Below are 19,428 nucleotides of genomic sequence, written 5' to 3'. Positions count from 1 at the left end.
AATGGCAAATAAAATATGTTGAAAGACAAAGACATAGGCTTACCAAATTGTCAAATAGCAAAAAAAGTTTAAAAAATCTTTCTCAATTCTCACATGGTTGTTAATATTGTAAGAGATTATTTCTTGCCAAACTTGTAATGTGGCGCACAAATTATGTAAGTTTCTCGAATTTATTAAAAAAAAAAATATCAAAGATAATTCATTCTAATTATTAAATATATTAGCACTATGGACATGGAAGCACATTTGAGATCTACATAACTTTAAAATTGAAAAACTTGAAAATATATACAACCATTTACAACTATTTACACACAAGATATCTCAGTTTAAACTATTTAGGAGCGACACACATTTTTTATCTTAACATTACAAACAATCTCCTCAAAGCACTTCGCATTTTGGTCTCGATGACTGATCTGTCAACCTCAAATTTGTGGGACATAACATCTGAAACGAAAAGTCATGAAAAGTGTTAACAAGAAAACAATTGTATTTTAATTTTAGAGTTTGAAAAATGTATGAAGCTGTTGCAAAGTGAATATGTTGTCCTCATAGATACTGACAAGTGGTCTCCTTTCAGATCTTTCCAATATACGGCTTATATCCAAGATTTTGAGCTTGAGTACCTTAGTATACAGTAAGATTTTATTTAAATAACATTCATAATTGAAGTCTTATTAAATAACAATTTAATGCATAATTTGTTCTTTAAAAACCTGTTGCCATATATAGTTTTAATTCAAGATTATTACCAATGACAGCTTCTCGCTCAGCCTCTGGTAGGCCGACACGAGGATCCCCATTGGTGGTTATGCCACCCTTGAACGAACAGGTGGCCAGCTGCTCCTCTGTAAATACAGCTCTCATAGCTTTTGCCAGTGCCTTGGGCATTCTCCTCTCAAATCCGATCGCGCTTTCAATGATCTCCTGAAAAAAACAATTTAAAACAATAATGCATATGTGTTACAACACAAATGTAATATTTAATGAACAAGAGGTGTGTTTGTCAGAAACACCATGCCCCCTACTGCACCACTTTGAATTTATTTATTTTTTGTGATTATATCCCTTCAAAAACTATAACTTCCAGTGTGAAAATGATCTGTACCTGCCAAATGATAAATATAAATAATCTCCCTTAAAAGCTTATTACTTCCCTTGGATTTAGTTTTTTGACCTTGAAGGATGACCTCTACATTTCACCACTCAAAATGTGCAGCACCATGAGATACATATGCATGCCAAATATCAAGTTGCTACCTTAAATATTGCAACAGTTATGGCCAATGTTAAGGTTTTTGGACGGAATCACAGACGGGACTGACAGTTCAACTGCTATATGTCACATTACCAGGGTCATAAAACGAATAGCATATAATTTATCATGTCAAGCATATTTGTCCGACAGACTGTGATGCACCTATTTACATTTGGAAAGTTGTTGAACAGCTGCAACCTTAACATGTCCATAAAGCCTTTTTATGTTTTTATGCTAAAGGTCTTAGCTTTACATACAATTCAATTATTTAATCAACAAAAACTTTATAAAGACATCCTTGAGAAATTGTATTTATATACGTACATGTGCTGACGACCCATGTGCTGACGACCCATTTGCTGGCGACCCATTTGCTGGCGACCCATTTGTCTGCAGCGAAGACCTATTCGTCTGCATCGACCCATTTGTCGGTAGCGTTGCCTTCTGCATAGTCTAAAAAAAAATATACATTGTTTTACTTAATGGATAGTCTACAGTTGGCATCTTAAATAAATGTATTCATAAGAGCTAAGGAGAAAACCACTTAATAATATTTTTTTCAGTTTCAAACATGTTCAGCCAAATGACATTTCTTCAATTTCATTTCATACTTAAACAAGGCTTGTGACCATAGGATGACATATGCCCCCTTTTTCCACATTTTAAATCTGGAAAAAGGGGGCATATGTCAAGGATTTTTCTAACCTAAACGCAAAGTGTGACGGAATTTCAGCAGACAGTGTGATCACTATTTTCCCGCCTTCGGGGGCATAAAAATCAAGTTGATTATACTTTTTATGCAAACCTAGCAGCAGTTAATGTGTCAACTTAATAAGGCTATTATATAGTTAATAACAAAACTTTCTTACATTGCTGAAGTTTTGCAAGCTTTTTGGCATCTGGGGCATTCTGGGTGGTGTTACCGAAGTCTTGTGCCTCTCCTGCTGCAGATCTTTCACCTGTTTATAATTCCAAACTCACATTACAGAAAAAACATAACTTATTTTCAAATATTTCAAATCAAAATTTCAAAGCTTGGCATATGCGCTACACTCTGTAGGGAACTAATGTAACAAGTGTATGTAATATCCCTCAAGCCATCTCAGATACAACTTATAGAAAACAGCAGATACTTTGGCAAATTTTAATCTTGAGTTATCAATTTTGGTTTTGAGTTTATTCAGTTTTTAAATGTTTTTCACTAAAAATAATGTGTAAGGCCATGCAATAAAAACTAGCTCACACAAAATAATATGGGGTAAATATTTACCTGTGATTCTAGTTCAGCAATGCGTCTTTCCAATCTTTCAACAGTGGAGTCCTGGCATCTAGTTTCAGTCTAAACAGAATGAGATTAAAAGAATAAATTAAATTTTGACATTTTTAAACAAATATACATATAGAACATGTTGATGCTTTTATGCCCCCTTCCGAAGAAAAGGGGGTATATAGTTTTCGCACTGTCTGCCAGGCTGTCAGGCCATCGGTCTGTCACACTTTTCGTGTCCGCTCTCTAATTCAATAGTTTTCATTTGATCTTTACCAAACTTGGTCAGAAGTTGTATCCAGACAATGTCTAGGTCAAGTTCGAATATGGATCATGCCGGGTCAAAAACTAGGTCATGGGGTCACTTAGTGCATTTTAAGGATTTAGCATGGTGTCCGCTCTCTAATTGAAGTAGTTTTCATCCGGTCTCCACCACATTTGGTCAGAAGTTGTGTCTAGGTCAAGTTCGAATATGGGTCATGTCAGGTCAAAAACTATGTCACAGGTTCACTTAGCCTTAACCACTTAACCACTGGGCCACGACAACTTGACATTAAAGCTGCTACAAATAGATATCCATAAGTAAATAGATAAAAATCATTCTCGCAAAATCAAGTTTACATTTTTTATTTTTTTTTTCAGATGATACATTTTGTATTTGGATCAAACTAAATATTTATTGTGAAAATACTGTATTATATAGGCAAAGGCACATAAGGGACATATATGTGGGACAAATATTTGTAATCACTTTACCTGCTCTGTCTCGAAAGAGCTGTTCAGCATCGACAGGTAGGATCCACTGACGTGCTGGTTGATAACTGGTTCCTGTACACAAGTCCAATAATAATATTTAGAAAAAAAAATTATTTAAAAGTGCTCAAACACATTTTACTGTGCTTGTATTGGGCTAGATTTGCAAAACATTCTTGAATAATAAATGAAATTAGAATACTTATAACCAGGCGTATGCAGACATGGTGGTTAAATATGAAAGGGAGTGTTTGGAAAATCAGACAGTTCACAATGCAACATTCACTGGTCTACAAAAGCATTACTTAAATTGCAAAAAATGTGATGGCTAACAATTCTCTATGGTTGACGTTTGTACCCAACAAAACATTCAAACACGTAAATCATCGTTTGTTAATGGCTGTTTTATCAACCATCCTTACACCCCTCAAGTGTCCATATCTCAAAATTATCACGGCCCTGGGTGAACTTTCAACAAACTGTCCTGTGGGGCAAGTACTTTTACAAATTACTTGCCCTGACCAAAATGCCACATACTCACACATGAAATACACAATTTTTTTCGAATTGGTTTAGTATTGGAATACATCGATACCTATGATAAAACCTTATGTTGAAACTTTGAACATGTGATCTGCTGTAATCTAATACAAGTCATTTGATGATAAATAACAATGGTAATAATAAGCTTTAGTCTTACATCATACTGCCACTGCTGTGGAGAGGGGTCACTGTATTCATGATAGTTAGTAGACCAGCTTGGCAGCGGAGATGAAATCACTGGGAAAGGCGTCTGGTTCTGATTCTGGAGCACATGGTACGTCTGGCTCTCATGCATGGCAGGCGTCTGGATTGTTGGCGAACAGCTTGTTGAAAGCGCAGCAATTTGATGGGGTGACTGGGTTTGTGCTCTCCTTTTCTGCAATATGAGCATGGCTTGCTCAACTGAAAAAAATGTTTAGTGCAAGATATATTTACAACAGAAGTATACTAGTAAAACTGATTTTAAATGTCAATTCTTTGCCAGAGCCATAAAAATTGTCTCAAAAATGGAACCATTGTTTTATGCAAACAAATAGTTTACTTTACTTTGTCGAGTGGCTGCTCAATGAATCCACAAATAATAAGATTATTTTTAAAGTTGAGCGAATGCAGTTAGCCATATTATCCCCTACAAACATGAATGGCTAATGAGGAAAAAAGTTAATTTACTAATTTATTCTATAACTAAGTTACCTTGAAGTGGGTTTTGTGTTGGATTTGAGATGGCCTCAGAAAAAGGAGCTGCAGAGACCACTGTTTCTTCTATTGCCTTTTTTTGCTTTTTGGTCTGCTTGCTGTTGTTCTTAGGCGAGTTTGCAAAATACATTTGTTCTTCATTATTCTATAACATGTTATTTACATACATTATATATACATTATAAACATGTATCTTACCAATATTAACATGCATTAAATGTCCAATCCATTTATTTGGAATAGAGTACAAGTTCATTCATCATCAATACTGTGGAAAGCATAAGACGCCTTTATTTGGTTGTTTTTTGGTAATTTCATAATGTTATCTTAACCAGTGTCGGTCTCAAGTTCAATAATTAAAATAGTAAAAAGCAATTATTGCATGGAAATGTATGTAATATAACAGCAGGGTTTTTTATCTGATTTTGGAGGCCTGGCCTTTTTAGGGGGAAAAAATCTCAAAAGCTGGATTTTGTGGGGGGGGGGATCACACAAAAATTTTGGGGGAAATAAGGAAAGTTTCAAATACTCACTTTAACATATTTTACTGTTAAAGGTTAAAAAAATGGGGGGAAATCATTTTTTGGGGAAAATTTTTGTCATAGGGAAACAAAAATAGGGGAAAGGGCCGAAATTGGCAGGTCTTTCAGAAGCGAAAAAAGCTCTGGGCCGGTAAACGGCACCATTCCCAATGTAAAAAAATATATATATTTCCAAAAAAGGACATTAAAATTCCCAATTGAAGGCCCCCCCCCCATTTTGTTTAAGATAACAACATTTAGTTCATCTCCTATCCAACTCTTCGAGTTGAACCTTAGTCAATATTATATTGAAAACACTCAATTTTGAAGCATTTGGAAGCAAAACACTAATTTCCCAATTTAAGTCAGAACACCACCATTTTTCCAAATCCAAAGGGACCCGGCCCCATTCCCAAAATGTTGCAACACTGTAACAGTTATAGTATAACAACACCTACCACATGAAGACTTTGGACGTTTTTTTGTTGGCTCGCCTACAGCAGCAGTCTTCAAATGCTCAACAGGCTGGCCTACAGCAGCAGTCTTCAAAGGCTCAACAGGCTGGCCTACATCAGCAGTCTTCAGAGGCTCAACAGGCACATCAATTTGTAGTCCTAAAATATAAGAGCCTCTTGAGGGGTGTGATTCAGAAACTTGTTGGGGTATAATAACATAAAATCATAAAAATCCTTGTCATGTATCAAAGGATAGCAAGCAGTGTCTTGAAATCTTCATGAGTGCAACCATAGCACGTCTTTTATCTATATATGACAAAGTATAAACAGGGGAATCAAACCAAAAACAGAGTAAAATAGTAATAATAATAATAATAATACTAACTTTGTAGATCCAGCGTCATCCCATTTTTCAGTTGCTTGCTCAGCGTTGCCCTGTCATCTAAAAGTTAAATGTATGGGTAATGCCTGATTTTAACACAAACATGACTGGTTTCTAAAAAAAGATGTTTTCATTTATAAAACATGTCCAAGAATTTAATTAAATATACTGATAATAAACATGAAAGAGCCAAATTGCTTGTCTATACATTTAATGCATAAGATCTTAACTCTTTATTATCAATCTATTCAGTCTGTTTTGATAGGCATTCCATATAAAACAATCAAGACTACAGTATAGAGTTAGTTTTATAAAGAAAATATGTGCAGTAGTAAATTCGAAATTCAATATTCATATATTGTCGGATAAGGAAATAACATTGCCACATACGCTCTGAAAGACTGTATAGCCTTTGACCGACATAAATGTGTAAAGTTTTAAAACCGGTCCCTTTTTTGTCTCTGCTATTAAAATGCTTAAACATAAGATATCCGGATTTAAAGTATATCCGGATTTAGGTACTTTGCCAACGATAATGTAGAACACGAACAGTAAATCAACACTCATAAATAAATCCGTTAACACTATTTACTACGGGTTTTTAAAATTATGATCTTACCTGATAACTCATAAATGTGAGCGCTGTACAGCTTTCCTCCAAACTTTGCTTTCACAGCCTCTCCTACGGCATATTCGTGGATTTCTTTCCGCGGTGAAACAATGTTTGTTAAAGATATGACGGTAAACGTCGAATCCTCCCAAAATACTATCGCGTACATGATCTTAATTAAAATAGAACTTTGACCTTTGACTGTATTAATCTTTCACGGTTCAGCTCAATTACGTTAATGGCGCCTCAATCAACCAGAAAGTTCAAACGTCGAAGTGCGCGCCCTTTGTAAAGGATTTGTGGGATTGAAAATCGACCAATCAAAATCACGGTTCTGACTTTCTAAGCTTTCTGTCCAATCGGAAACCCTCGGACAATTCCGCCATAACGGCGATCGTGGTGTAGCACTGTCCGAAGCGTTCAGATTGGCTTTCTGTCATTGACGGAATTTAACGAGTAATCCCGAAGAAATACCGAGAACATAGATGCGCGTAGTCATATCAATGGCTAGAAAAAATATTAAACTTATGAGATTATTTTCAATTCAATTCATAATGCACATTAAAAAAAAATGCATTTTAAGGCATAACTATGTTACGAATAACCCTTTACAGTAACATATATGTATACAATTGACACACACATGTTTGAAAGGAACGATATTAAAATGTTGTAGCAATTTATTATTATTACATTATGTTTGAAAATAAGTCAGCCGTAAAGTAAATTCATTATTATGATTTGCATGCATATCCACAAATCACAACATTGCTATGTTTATTTTTCACTATCACATTACGGTTTACGATACACCTGTATCGCGTGTTGTTCATTTAAGTACTCGTGAATCTCGGACATCGATTCCTACGCACATAATTGAAATGTGATGATATTTTTCTTTTACATTGAATAACAATATTGGTGCAATAAATAATAGTGTTTCATACAGTTTTTTCGAAAGAGAGAATCTACAGTTGCGTTCAAGTCATTTGAGTAATATGTACACAAAACGTAATAAACAATAAACCTGTACAAAACAATGCAATACAACACAAATTTTATATATTGTCGGGAGGCATATTGACAAAATTAAATTTGCTATGAGTAGCAATTAACACCGACATTTATTGATAGCTTTCATTATATTTTCATTTGTTCTATTTATTTTGTTCATATGTATCCGATGTTGGCAAACATACAGTTTGATACTAAGAAAAAAGGATAACTTAAATACAGACGCAAAAACTAAACTTAAAAATATTTACATATTTTTTTTCTTTATAGGTATGATTAAATTGGAAACAATCTGTATACAACTTTAATAGTCTGATAAGGGCACACGAATGCTTATTTTGACCATTCCCTTAATACCTTAATATGAAATTTAGGCAACATATTAAATTTTGCATTACGTCACTCTATTGATAGATCTTTGCATGAAATAACTGCTCAATACTTCTTCAAAGACCCGAATGTACCATAAATGTTGATAAGTGACAGATAGTCGTCTGCCACATGTAGGTTTATGACACTAAGTTGTTAGTTAGTAACTGTCTGGTCATTATCTAATTTTAGCTTTCTTTCAAACTTACATCCGGTATTGAATACCCCGTTTATCACAACTTTGCAATCGTTTTCTGGCCTCGGGCTCTACAAGCGAAGGTACCATATGGCGTTGCATGGCACGTGCTTGCAATAGCAATAAATTATATCCTTCTATCGATAATCTTTGTTTACAGATCAGATTTAAAATGCTAAATAGATTTAATGTAGTTTAGGTAGAATGCTCATGATGGTTTTATAAGCGTAATACACCTTAATATTGATATCATAAATACTTTTTCGTTAAAACTTAAAATGCCTTTTATTTTAATAAAAATTTAATGTTAATTCCAATTTCCATTAAAATAAGCATAAGTTACATCATTAAGTGAATCATGCGAAGTTTATTTAGGTATCCGGACAAACGGCCCCGGAAAATCAGAACTATGTGTTTTTTTTCACGCCTCCGTTCAAAGATTTTTTCACAGCAAAGTCAAATCAAGTCAAATATTTCCTAAAGTTTCGTCGATAAACGTGATATTTCTTATTGTGTATCGGTATGAATTGTCTAACGTTTTGATGGCTGTTCTATTTCGAAAACAAACAAAGAACATATAATTGTTTATTAAGATTTGTGCAGAGTTATTCACCTAAACCAATATATTCTAAAATCCCTTTTCTGAAACAATAACATTTGTTGATGTGGTAAATGTGTTTGCATCAAAGCTCTTGAAAAATGAAAGCTATTTATTCCTTCACGACCCCCTTTTTGCTTTCTATTCAGAAATAACTTTCCTTGTCTTTGAATGAAGAACTGTGAAACAATTACTTAATCGGTGAATTTAACAGTTTCTCGCTACGATGCTTTTGTAGTTTATTTGTATGCATGGACACTTCAAACTGCTGTTGTTTTTTTTACAAATAACAAACAATTACTTTTAATTGATTAATCATAGATGTCTGGTTTAAATAAAAACATCGCCAATAAGCTTTATATACGCATTTTATTCAAACCCTTAAAATGAGTGCGAGGTTTTGTTTAAAATGAAACACTCGACAATTAAAGAATTCCATCGATCAATTTACTTTCATTTTCGCCTGATTCGCATATAGATAGTGCGCTTATTTAATATACGATATCATTAAACAAGCAATAACATACTACCATTCTGGAGGTTAATGATACTGATGACTTATAAATAAAATATATAATACAGTGTTATATATAAGCACTAGTATAGTCTTTTCCGAAACTAGCTAACTTCCAGATCTTAATAACGACTGATGTCCTATATGGACTCTCGATGACTTTTATTGATTGTAAATCGCATTTATATGTTCTGATATACCAAATCTCTTCCAATAAATGTTTAAGCAAGCAAACAATAGATTTTGCGTCTTTTAATGGGTTTATGTTAAAAAAAAAAAACGAACTTAAAAACGCAGTTATAAAACGTTTACCTAATGTAATACTGCTTAATAACGTGAATAGCGTTGTACTGTCTGATATGCACTTGTTAAAAATGTGTCAAACTAACAGCAAACAATGGAGTTTCAATTAAATGCCAATTTTAATTTCCTAATTTGATGCAATTGTTTAAATAGAATACATACAGTCAAAGGAACTCTTATTCTTATAACACAAAATCGATTCGAAAATTTAAGTTGTCATCGGAAAAATGAAAACTGCCTTACGTGTGCTTGCAATTTTCTTTTTTAAATGTTTTTATACAAAATAATTCAGATTTCATAATTTTAGTTGAACCGATAATTTAAATCGTTCATATCTTTACGTATGGTCCTTCTTATATAAGATTATATATATCATGTGAATAAATTAGAAGTATCAAAGAAAACAAACATATTTGAGACAGAATTATTGAGGGCAACGTCTGATGTCATGAGTAAGTTCTCATCACATGGGGATCCTTGTCGTTATCTGCATTATGTATAATTACATCGGAGAGGCGGTATTGTTCTAAAAACGCATGCTGGTATGACCCAGCGGTTTGAAACATTGAAATTTTATGACACTTAACTTCGGATAGATTATCTCGCGTCAGAAAAAAATAAACCGGAATTAACTAGATTATTTAACTTCTGGTTGCTAAACGACAACTGTGGTTACGAAATGCCATGTCGCTCACGTACGCATTGTTTAGCTATATTGTCATTGTTTAGAAAATTTTCGGAACCGCGCAAAAGATAATAGGAACGAGTGATACGTTATTTCAAAGATCTATTTTTTTTTTTATAGATCTTTGGTTATTTGCAGTCGTGATACATCGACTTCATCTTAGACTATACCAAGCTGTATATTTAAGTCTAACTCCCAGTGCAGTGTAACCTCCCTTCAAAACATAGGAAGTCACGTGACACTGCAGTCATTGTTTACATCCGGTTTTCAAACTGAATTGAAAAATATGAACGATACAGACAGATTCTTCAAACCGTTATCTCAAATTGGTGAGTATTTTAAGAAATTTGTGTTATATTTCAATAGCTTCATAATAGTTAAAATAAGTCAGTGAAATGTAAAATATTTTGATGATAAGATTATATTATTATTACTGTTAGAGGAGGACGGTCTCGTCCCAGCAACTTTCTTGGAATTAATCTCAAGTTAATTTTAATATGTATTTCGATATTGCGTCGTGTATAATCATTTTTTATACGTGAAAAAACACACGTTTAGTTGGACTTGTTATTGCGTAAATTAGAAATAACGTAATTTGGAAACACTGATTGTACTTGTGAATATTTGTTTGCCTTTTAACCACCACCTTGTTAAAATAGTTTCGATAAAATTTTGAGCTGTACTATACTGAGCATATAGTACTTATGGGAGCATGTAGGATACGGTGTTGTCTATCATACGTATGTAAAACTAACAACAGATCAGTTTCTTCTTGTCTTTAGACCTTTTTGTTATTTCATTGTAGCATAATTTTTATTTATTTTTCATTTCAGGCACCTTGTTTATCTGATAGATGGCACTGTTTGACAAACATCCATGCTAATCTGAGATGATTCTTCATGTAAGTGATTGTGAACAAGATGTCTGCATTTGGTTGCAATGTTAAAATATTTAAATATAATTAATGTCAGATTGTGAAGTATTTTATATTTTGTTGCGTTTTAATAACTTGTGAGTTGAAGCTATGCCCACAGCATCCATGGTATTGTCTAAACAACAGAGCATATATCAATTAATAAGTGTCTTGCATAACCCCCCTTATAATTTATTTTGGTGTAACTTTTCTGATAATCTGAATCTCTGAAGTAAGTAGCAACTAGTTACTACAGCTATTTTTACATTTCAGGTCAGCCCATAGACCGGTTTAATTGCAAAGATTGATGCAACTTCATGCTGATTTCATTCAAGATGTTAAACGCCTATGATGTAAGTAAACTGTATTGCTAGCAGGGCATTTGTTAAAAAATATGTGAATATAACATCCAATACCTAAAAACTGTGTCGGATGTTGTTGTCATTTAACAAAAATACTAAACAAAAATTCAAAAGTTTTACAAAGTTTATGACAAGTTCAATCCTCATGAATAAACATGCTGACAGGCATTTCAAATTATTCTTTACAAAACACAACCAGTTGTTTTGAAATATTTCTGCTAACCAATCCTTGAGGCATAACTTGATTATATATAAAGACAAAAAGACATGTTGCACAATAATAAATAGGCAAATGGCCTTGGCTTGAAAACGTTGTTTTTTCTACATGATGGTTTGGCCTTTGATCATACGCCCAAACAGACTGTCTCATAAGATAAATTTGGTTTTCGGGCACATTGAAGTGCGGTGGGGGGGGGGGGGGGGGGGGGGGGTAGCGTTGTAAATGGTTTCATTCATGTGAACGTGATGACTATTAGAGCTAAGGTAACCATTTATTTATTATCTTTTTTCAGGTGTAAGTTGGAACAGTGTGATAATGTCATGCTGAAGGTGCACATTAGAGAAAACATCCGACCATTGATTCCTGTCTAGCATCCATCCATGATGTAAGTGCATTATCAATCCACAAAACACCCTACGGTTACTGAAAACTCAATTTGCTCAATTTGGCTATACAAATGTATGTATGAATTATATTTTGAAATAAAACAGATTTTAGAACTTTCTTAGCTAACATTCTAAATAACAGAATTTTTGGCTTCTTATACAGATTTCTTAGCACCAACCTAGATAGTGACTAAGTGTAGAAATAGTAGTGCTGCAACGATATACCGGTATATTGGTATATATCGCAATACGCAATCCGCGTATTGTATTGCGATACGATTTTCATCATACCGGTACAAAAATTCTACAAAAAATCATCCACATTTCGCCCAGAAAAGCCATCCGAAATAACGATATCAAAGAAAACAAAACAAATCGGTGTTTAGAAAAAATAAATGTGTTACGTAAAACTAGCATTCTTAAAAGTCTAGTATACGGAGTAGCGTTGTTACATGGGAGTCCGCAAGATCATCTTTTGCGTGTCATACTGTTATATTTAAGATGAAGCTTATGTAAATACGATAAAAAAACACAATTAATTACATAATAAAAATATAAATTAATGTTATTATAAACAGAAGTAATAATGATCCAAAACAAATTACGTAACAGTATTCTGATAAGTTACACGACCGGCTTTTAAACATCCACAATTCTCTTTCGGGTTATTAATCTTCTTGTCGGCTTTTGTAATAGTTCTCAAAATGGCAGACGAAACGAACGCCGAGTTTGACTTTATAGACATTTCCAAGGGAAAAAGTGTTGTTTTGGGCATATTTAAGTCTTAAAAGGAAGAGAGAAACGAATGAGATCGAGGAAGGGGTAGGATATTGTAAGCGGTGTAAGGATGGTGTCAAATGTTGTGGCGGAACATCCAATTTGTTCTCGCACTTGAGCGGCACACAAAATTTTGTAAACTGAGCAATAAATATGCTTTACCAGTTTGAATAAAACAGTAATGACTTGGTCATATTGTACTTGTAGCATATTTATAATAAATTAATGTTAATGTCCCAGAGATTTATTCTATAAAGTATACAGCACACAATTGCGCAGAATTTTTAATGTTTAATGGGAATATCCAATGGACAAAATGACAATACTAATCTTTCATTTATAACAAAATTCTTTGTAAAGCCAAAATAAGAGTTAATTGTGTTTATAATGCATTTTGTAAAAAAGGCTAGAATTGCCAATAGGATATAACTAGAGCCTAAACATACAATACAAAGGTTATGTTCATGTAATTAAGTTGGTTTTGGTGATTAGCTGGCGAGTTATAATTCTGGTACAAGTAAGCAATATATTGCAATATATTGCAATATATTGCAATACGGGTTTTTGAACTGACAATATATTGCAATACGGTTATGGCGTATTGTTGCAGCACTAAGAAATAGTAAGAGAAGTGTTTTAACAAAATGTAATATTCTGAAATAGCTTCGCAAAAGCCATGCATAATCCTGTACCACAAAATGTTTTGCCTGACTAACCAAGATGGCTAGTTAATCTACACAATGAAAGTTTTTAAAACAATGTTTCCATCATTATTCATTCAATTAATTTCATTTATCCAAATAATTTTGTTCTTCACTGAATATAACTTGTTCCTTCACTGACTATAACTTTGTTAACTTGTCGATATACTCTGCTCATATTTTATTTGCTGTTTAAATTTGTCTGTGTTTTGAAACCACAACAAAGTTCAATAACCTTTTTCAGGGAAGGCCAGGTGTATCTTGGACCCCAAAGTAACCAACAGACATGCCATGTTTGTGGTTTACGTCTTTCAAGTAAACAACGTCTTCAGACCCACATGAGGAGCAAACATCCCTCCGCTGATATGCCAGGTAAGAAGGGTCTTATGCTAAAATTTGCTGGAATTTGACAATGGTCTTTTACATGGTAACATGAGCTTTTTATCCACGCAGAAATTTTTTGAAGGGATATAGTTATTGTCTCCGTCCGTCTGTCCTTCTGTCCGAAACTTTGTCCAGAGCATAACTCCAAATCTATTCAATGGATTTACTTTAAACTTAGAATATAAACTCCAACACTATATAACTAATTGATCCTTGAAATTTAAATAGATGAAACAGGTGCCATGTTTTACAAATATTATTCTACTTTCTAAAACCAATGTTCTCATACAAGCAAACACATTTCGGCAGGGATTTGGCACTACTGTTACAAGCTCTTGTTAGGGAGGTGGCTGTCTATTTCTTGTGTGTTATTAATGACCCTATCATCGTGGACACTTTTTAAGGTTACAATTTATTCATTTCATTATTCCTGTCAATTTCATCTTGGTATGATTATGTGTGTGGTTGTTTGTTTAATCAATACGATTTTAACGATAAAGATTTGAACTGACTTACGAAAATACTTTCCAACTTGAGATCATAAAGAAATAAATTGGTAGCACATTACCATCCCCTTTGCTAAGATATTTTTTTGTCGCATACTGATTTCATTGTTGAGGACTACTGATTTACCATTTGTCATGTCTGTCCTTCAATGTTGTTTTGTCAGATTGTCTGGATGAAGCAATGTTCAATAAATAATTGAACTATCTTTTCTTTTTCACAACAGTAAACAATAGTTGGAAAATTGACACTTCATTTAATTATAAAACATATCATGAGTTAAGGACAATATGAAATGAATGCACCATTTATATGTGGTAGGGCTATACATCTTTGCCTTTTTCAGATATTTTATTCTGTGTTTTGACAGTAGTGCTTATTTGGAAATGCTGGACGAGTTTGGATCATGTTGTATAAGGAGTACTGTCACATGGCTATCTCCTAGCTTTTTTAATTATTTTCTTTTTCTTTTTAGATGATCTGCTGACAGACAGAGGATCATACAAGGCATACGAATTCGATACATCATTGCCCGTCCCTAAAAGGACTAAAATAAGACATCAGTCCGGAGCTGACCACAAACCGAGGGACCCACCTGTTGAAACGGTTACTCAACAAAGTGAAGATTTGTATGAACCATCAAATGAAGGCCCTGAGAGCAATTCTTCATTGACAACAGATGGAACAATCATATCTAGCCAAGACAAATGTTCGGCGGTTCTGACATATATATCAAAGATGCGCCTGACTGGAACAGCATCAGATCAGCTCATAAGACTGCTGAATATCTGTGGGAGCGTAGACCTGTCAAAAGAAGACCTGAAACAATCTCTAAATGACGCACATGTAGAAACAATTGATTATTGTGAGCTTTGCTCATGTTTGTTTCCCGAGGACAAAGACATCTTTCATTGCGTTTCCCCAATATGCAGTGGATTACGGTTCTTGGGACCAGCTGAACACCAGCATTTGAAACGAAGCAAGTCATACTTCGCTACATCTTCCATTCATTCACAGATATTGGATATCATGGAAAGAAATAAATTAGTTAACAATGGAATCACTCTTACTATGAACACGGATGGAGTGCCCCTTTACCATTCTTCGGCTGTCAGTCTCTGGCCAGTTTTCCTGGTGCTAAATGAGTTGAGGCCTTCCGAGAGGTTTCTTATGAAAAATGTAATTGTCTGGGGGATCTGGCAGGGAAGAGGAAAGCCTGTTTTTAGGACTTTCCTGAAACCTCTCACCACAGAGCTAAACTCTCTTCACCACAATGGAATCATGCTAGATGGAAAAAGAGTTGATGTCACCCTGACGTGTGTCACAATGGACCTTCAGGCAAAATCGCAAGTTATGGAAATGGTCCCCCACAATGGACAATGTTCATGTGTTACTTGCGAAATAGAGGGTGTTGTGGAAAAAAAAGGAAAAGGCCACACGAAAGCCTTTCCTGTATCAGACCCATGTCCCTTAAGAACAAGCTGTTCAATACTGAAAAATGCAGAAGAAGCTATATTGACTGGAAAGGCCCAAAAAGGAATCAAAGATGTTTCCGTGTTGTTCGATGTGGACCATTTTAATCCAGTCCATGGGTTGTTCCAGACTATATGCATGGTGTTCTGCTGGGAACAACGAGAAAGCTCCTTACATTGTGGACTGGAAAAACATCAAAGGGGCAGCCATATTACATTGGAGGGCAAGTAAAAGAAGTTGACAGAAGACTTTCTGATATGCGACCAACTGACAACATGTCAAGACTTCCAAGGTCAATAAATGATCATTTGAGCCATTGGAAGGCATCCGAATTTCAGCACTGGCTGCTGTTCTATAGTGTCCCCTGTCTCCAAGGTATTCTTCCGCCTCAATATATGGAAAACTTGTGTTATCTGGTTGAAGGTGTTTTCAAATTGTTAGGAGAAAATCTTGAGAATGAAGTCATCGACGAAGCCGAGCTAAGCTTGACAAAATTTCAGATAACTTTTGAAAACCTGTATGGCGTGGAACATTGTGGCCTGAACATTCACAATATTGGATTTCATATAGCCAATTATGCAAGACTCCATGGGCCGCTGTGGGGCTGGTCATGCTTCTCGTTCGAAGACATGAACGGGACTTTGCTAAAATCAGCCCATGGGAATGGCAACGTTTGTCGGCAACTGTTGCAGACAATGCTAGTGCAGAAAAAGTTGCATGGTGAGGCTGCTGCCATACAAGATGACAATCTAAGGGATTTTGCATTGGACATGTTGACCACTGGAAGAAGGACAAAAACAAAAAAAGAATGTGAGAACTGCAGTTTGTTGGGGAAGATGCATCCAGTTGACGTCCAAAATCTGCAAGTCGAACAAGAGGTGAAGCAGTACACTGGAAAAGATGTCTGCTCCCTCCAGAAGGTACATCGAATTAAATTAAAGGGACAACTGATCTCGTCCAAAAATTACAAACGAATGCAGAAGAGAAACTGCCACACGGTTTTGTTAGACAATGGATGCATTAAATCAATAGAGTTTTTTGTATATGACGCTGTCAGCAACAAATGTTTTGCGTTAACTCAAGACCTGAAAGTGACTGGGTTGCTTCATAACAGTTTGACCCATTTAATTAAAGTTGAACATGGCAGAAAGAATGAAATTGTGCCAGTCGATGCATTTGTGGAAAAAGTGATTTGCTTAGAAGGATTTAAGGACTGTGTCTGTACAGCAAGATTACCCACTTTTTACAATCACTGTGTGTAGATGTTCTGTGTTTTGTTATGAATTTTCCACCGTGTATTTCTGATGTGCATGGAAATATAGTGAGACATATATTTAATATGTTATTCCAGGGAATAAAATAGCTTTTAAAAACCTGAAGTTATAAGCCAGTGCTCGAAATGTTCATGGGTCAAATGTAACTTTCAGGGGCCAAAATACTGAAGTGTAGATACAGTAGTTTGTTGCTGAATATTTGTTGTTTGCTCTACCAACATTGCTTTGTATAACTTTTAGTATATGTATTGCATTACTAAAAACAACATTTTGTGTACTATAATGTACATTTTATGTTAAGTTACATGATACCATTTGCATCAAAATGATTCAAGGCAGAAAATATGGAGGAGTATGACAAAACAGCAAAATGCTTGCATCAAAAAGCAGGATTCTGCTTAAATTGAAATCCTTGTATTACATTCAATGTATTGCATTATACACTGCATTATATGTTTTTGCAATAGGGTTTTGCCATTATTACAACATGATCCTCTTAGTGTTTTCATTATTTGCTGTAAAATGTTCTGTTCAGAGTTTACAAATTCATCATAATGTAATATTGGTTTATAAGTCTGCATAGGTCATATGAGGGCTCAATAAAAGGGCAATTTATAAACTTGAATTTAAACTAGTAATAATGCAATTAATGATATGCATGTCAACACTTTCTTGGTGAAAAGGCTATTTCTTAAAATAGTAATTACGGTTGGTAGTAAAGTGTAAGCCTTAAGATTGTCTATTGTTTCGTTTTGAATAGATAGTCTTGAATACGGCTTAAAATAATTGTTATGCATTAAAAACCTTCGATAATTTTAAAAGATTGTCTCAAATACATTATGTCTCAAATAAGATGTAAATATTAATCAAATGAGCTTATTTTAAAAAAAGGCCATTGTTGTTCAAATATTTATTATGAAAAGTATTATTTTCTTGATGTTTTCAAATAATCAATAAACATTTGATAATGTCATAAATAACACTTGTATTTGTGTTGTTTTTGTAAATACTACTAATATATAATGTTGATGTGAATAAAGTTGTTGAAACGTATGAACTGGATGTTGTGTTAGTAAATCTTTAAGTTTCTTGAATAATGACACTTTTGTTTTCATTCACTATATAGTATACATTCTTTCTTTTTGTTCCGACTTGTAATTAACTTTCACTGATTGAACTGAAGTATGGACAAAAATGTAATTAAAAAGAATGATGTTCCATTCATAAGCTTCAGAGGTTGTAAGTGTGCTGAACATTTTGATTTTATGCCCTTAAGATAGAAAAAAATACTTGTTTTCTTGATTAAATTTTAAGATAAACAAAATATTTCTTTTAAAAGATAAGTACATTTGTTTCTCAATTATAAAATATGTTCAGACCCAGAAAAGATACACTTATTAATACACTTAAATACACTTAAATTGAAAAGACGCACTGTCTTGGAAAAGATACAGTTAAAAATACACTTCCATTGAAAAGACGCACTCAATCATGAAAAAGTACAGAAAGAATACACTTGGCAATTCAAAAGATTATGAAAAAACGCGCTCCAATTTCGAAAAATACACTTTAATGCACTTAAGTGTACTTTTAAAACGAAAGACGCAGAAAAAATACACTTTTTTGGAGAAAGCGCAGAAAAAATGCACTTATTAAAGTGTATTTTGTTAAAAAGCGTATTTTATTTCGAGAAGGGTAGCAAACAGCGCAGACCCTGATGAGACGCCGCATTATGCGGCTTTTCATCTGAGTCTACGCTGTTTGCGAAGGCCTTTTTTCCAGACGCTAGGCATAAATGTGTTAAACACGATAAAAAGTTTACCACTTTACAGTCATATCAGATAATCGCTTAAAAGTGTTCTATTTATTTGTAGCTCAGGGTTGATACAAACAGGGCAAATTGTTATCAGAAAACACAAGTGGGACTTCCACATTCATGCTTACAAGAAAAGCCTAGTAAGGCAAATATTAATCTAATAAAATTATCTACAACATAACATTTTTCCATATTTTAATACAATTACCTTAAGAGTGTTTCTTATAGGTTGTTTATATTTGTATGGCAGAGAAGTTTGCCTAACTGCTCCAGATGTATAATTTTGTTGTTACAAACAATAATCCAAATAGAAATTAAAAGACATAGGTAAATAGTGTGGGTAAATGACATGAACTTAATTACAAAAATAAGATCTATGCCCTGCAATTTTGTTACCTTATAGCAATTACTGTAAAACATTGTGTATAAGGCGCACTTTTTTACCCCCAAA

The 19,428-nt window shown here is 34.0% G+C and overlaps 2 protein-coding genes and 1 long non-coding RNA gene across 3 annotated transcripts; 1 reads left to right on the top strand and 2 right to left on the bottom strand.

Annotated features, from left to right (window-relative positions):
• Positions 1-711: 711 nt before the first annotated feature.
• LOC127867336 (uncharacterized) lies at positions 712-4,151 on the bottom strand. The gene is made up of 6 exons (XM_052408451.1): positions 3,982-4,151; positions 3,285-3,356; positions 2,532-2,600; positions 2,131-2,220; positions 1,586-1,714; positions 712-930 (listed from the first exon to the last, which is right to left on the bottom strand). The coding sequence occupies exons 1-6, from the start codon at positions 4,117-4,119 to the stop codon at positions 712-714; spliced, it is 717 nt and encodes a 238-aa protein (XP_052264411.1). The 5' UTR covers positions 4,120-4,151.
• Positions 4,152-5,564: 1,413 nt separating this feature from the next.
• On the bottom strand, positions 5,565-6,079 carry LOC127876942 (uncharacterized). The gene is made up of 2 exons (XR_008048163.1): positions 5,882-6,079; positions 5,565-5,655 (listed from the first exon to the last, which is right to left on the bottom strand). It is a non-coding gene; the product is annotated as an uncharacterized LOC127876942 (long non-coding RNA).
• Positions 6,080-11,289: 5,210 nt separating this feature from the next.
• On the top strand, positions 11,290-18,046 carry LOC127876720 (uncharacterized). Its single transcript, XM_052422148.1, has 4 exons — positions 11,290-11,433; positions 11,955-12,047; positions 13,771-13,898; positions 14,890-18,046. Exons 2-4 carry the CDS (start codon positions 12,043-12,045, stop codon positions 16,116-16,118), a joined length of 1,362 nt encoding a protein of 453 aa, XP_052278108.1. The 5' UTR covers positions 11,290-11,433; positions 11,955-12,042; the 3' UTR covers positions 16,119-18,046.
• Positions 18,047-19,428: the final 1,382 nt, after the last annotated feature.

This window comes from Dreissena polymorpha, chromosome 1, assembly GCF_020536995.1.
Source record: "Dreissena polymorpha isolate Duluth1 chromosome 1, UMN_Dpol_1.0, whole genome shotgun sequence".
NCBI lineage: Eukaryota > Metazoa > Mollusca > Bivalvia > Myida > Dreissenidae > Dreissena > Dreissena polymorpha.
This window is presented reverse-complemented; position numbering and strand designations above follow the sequence as displayed.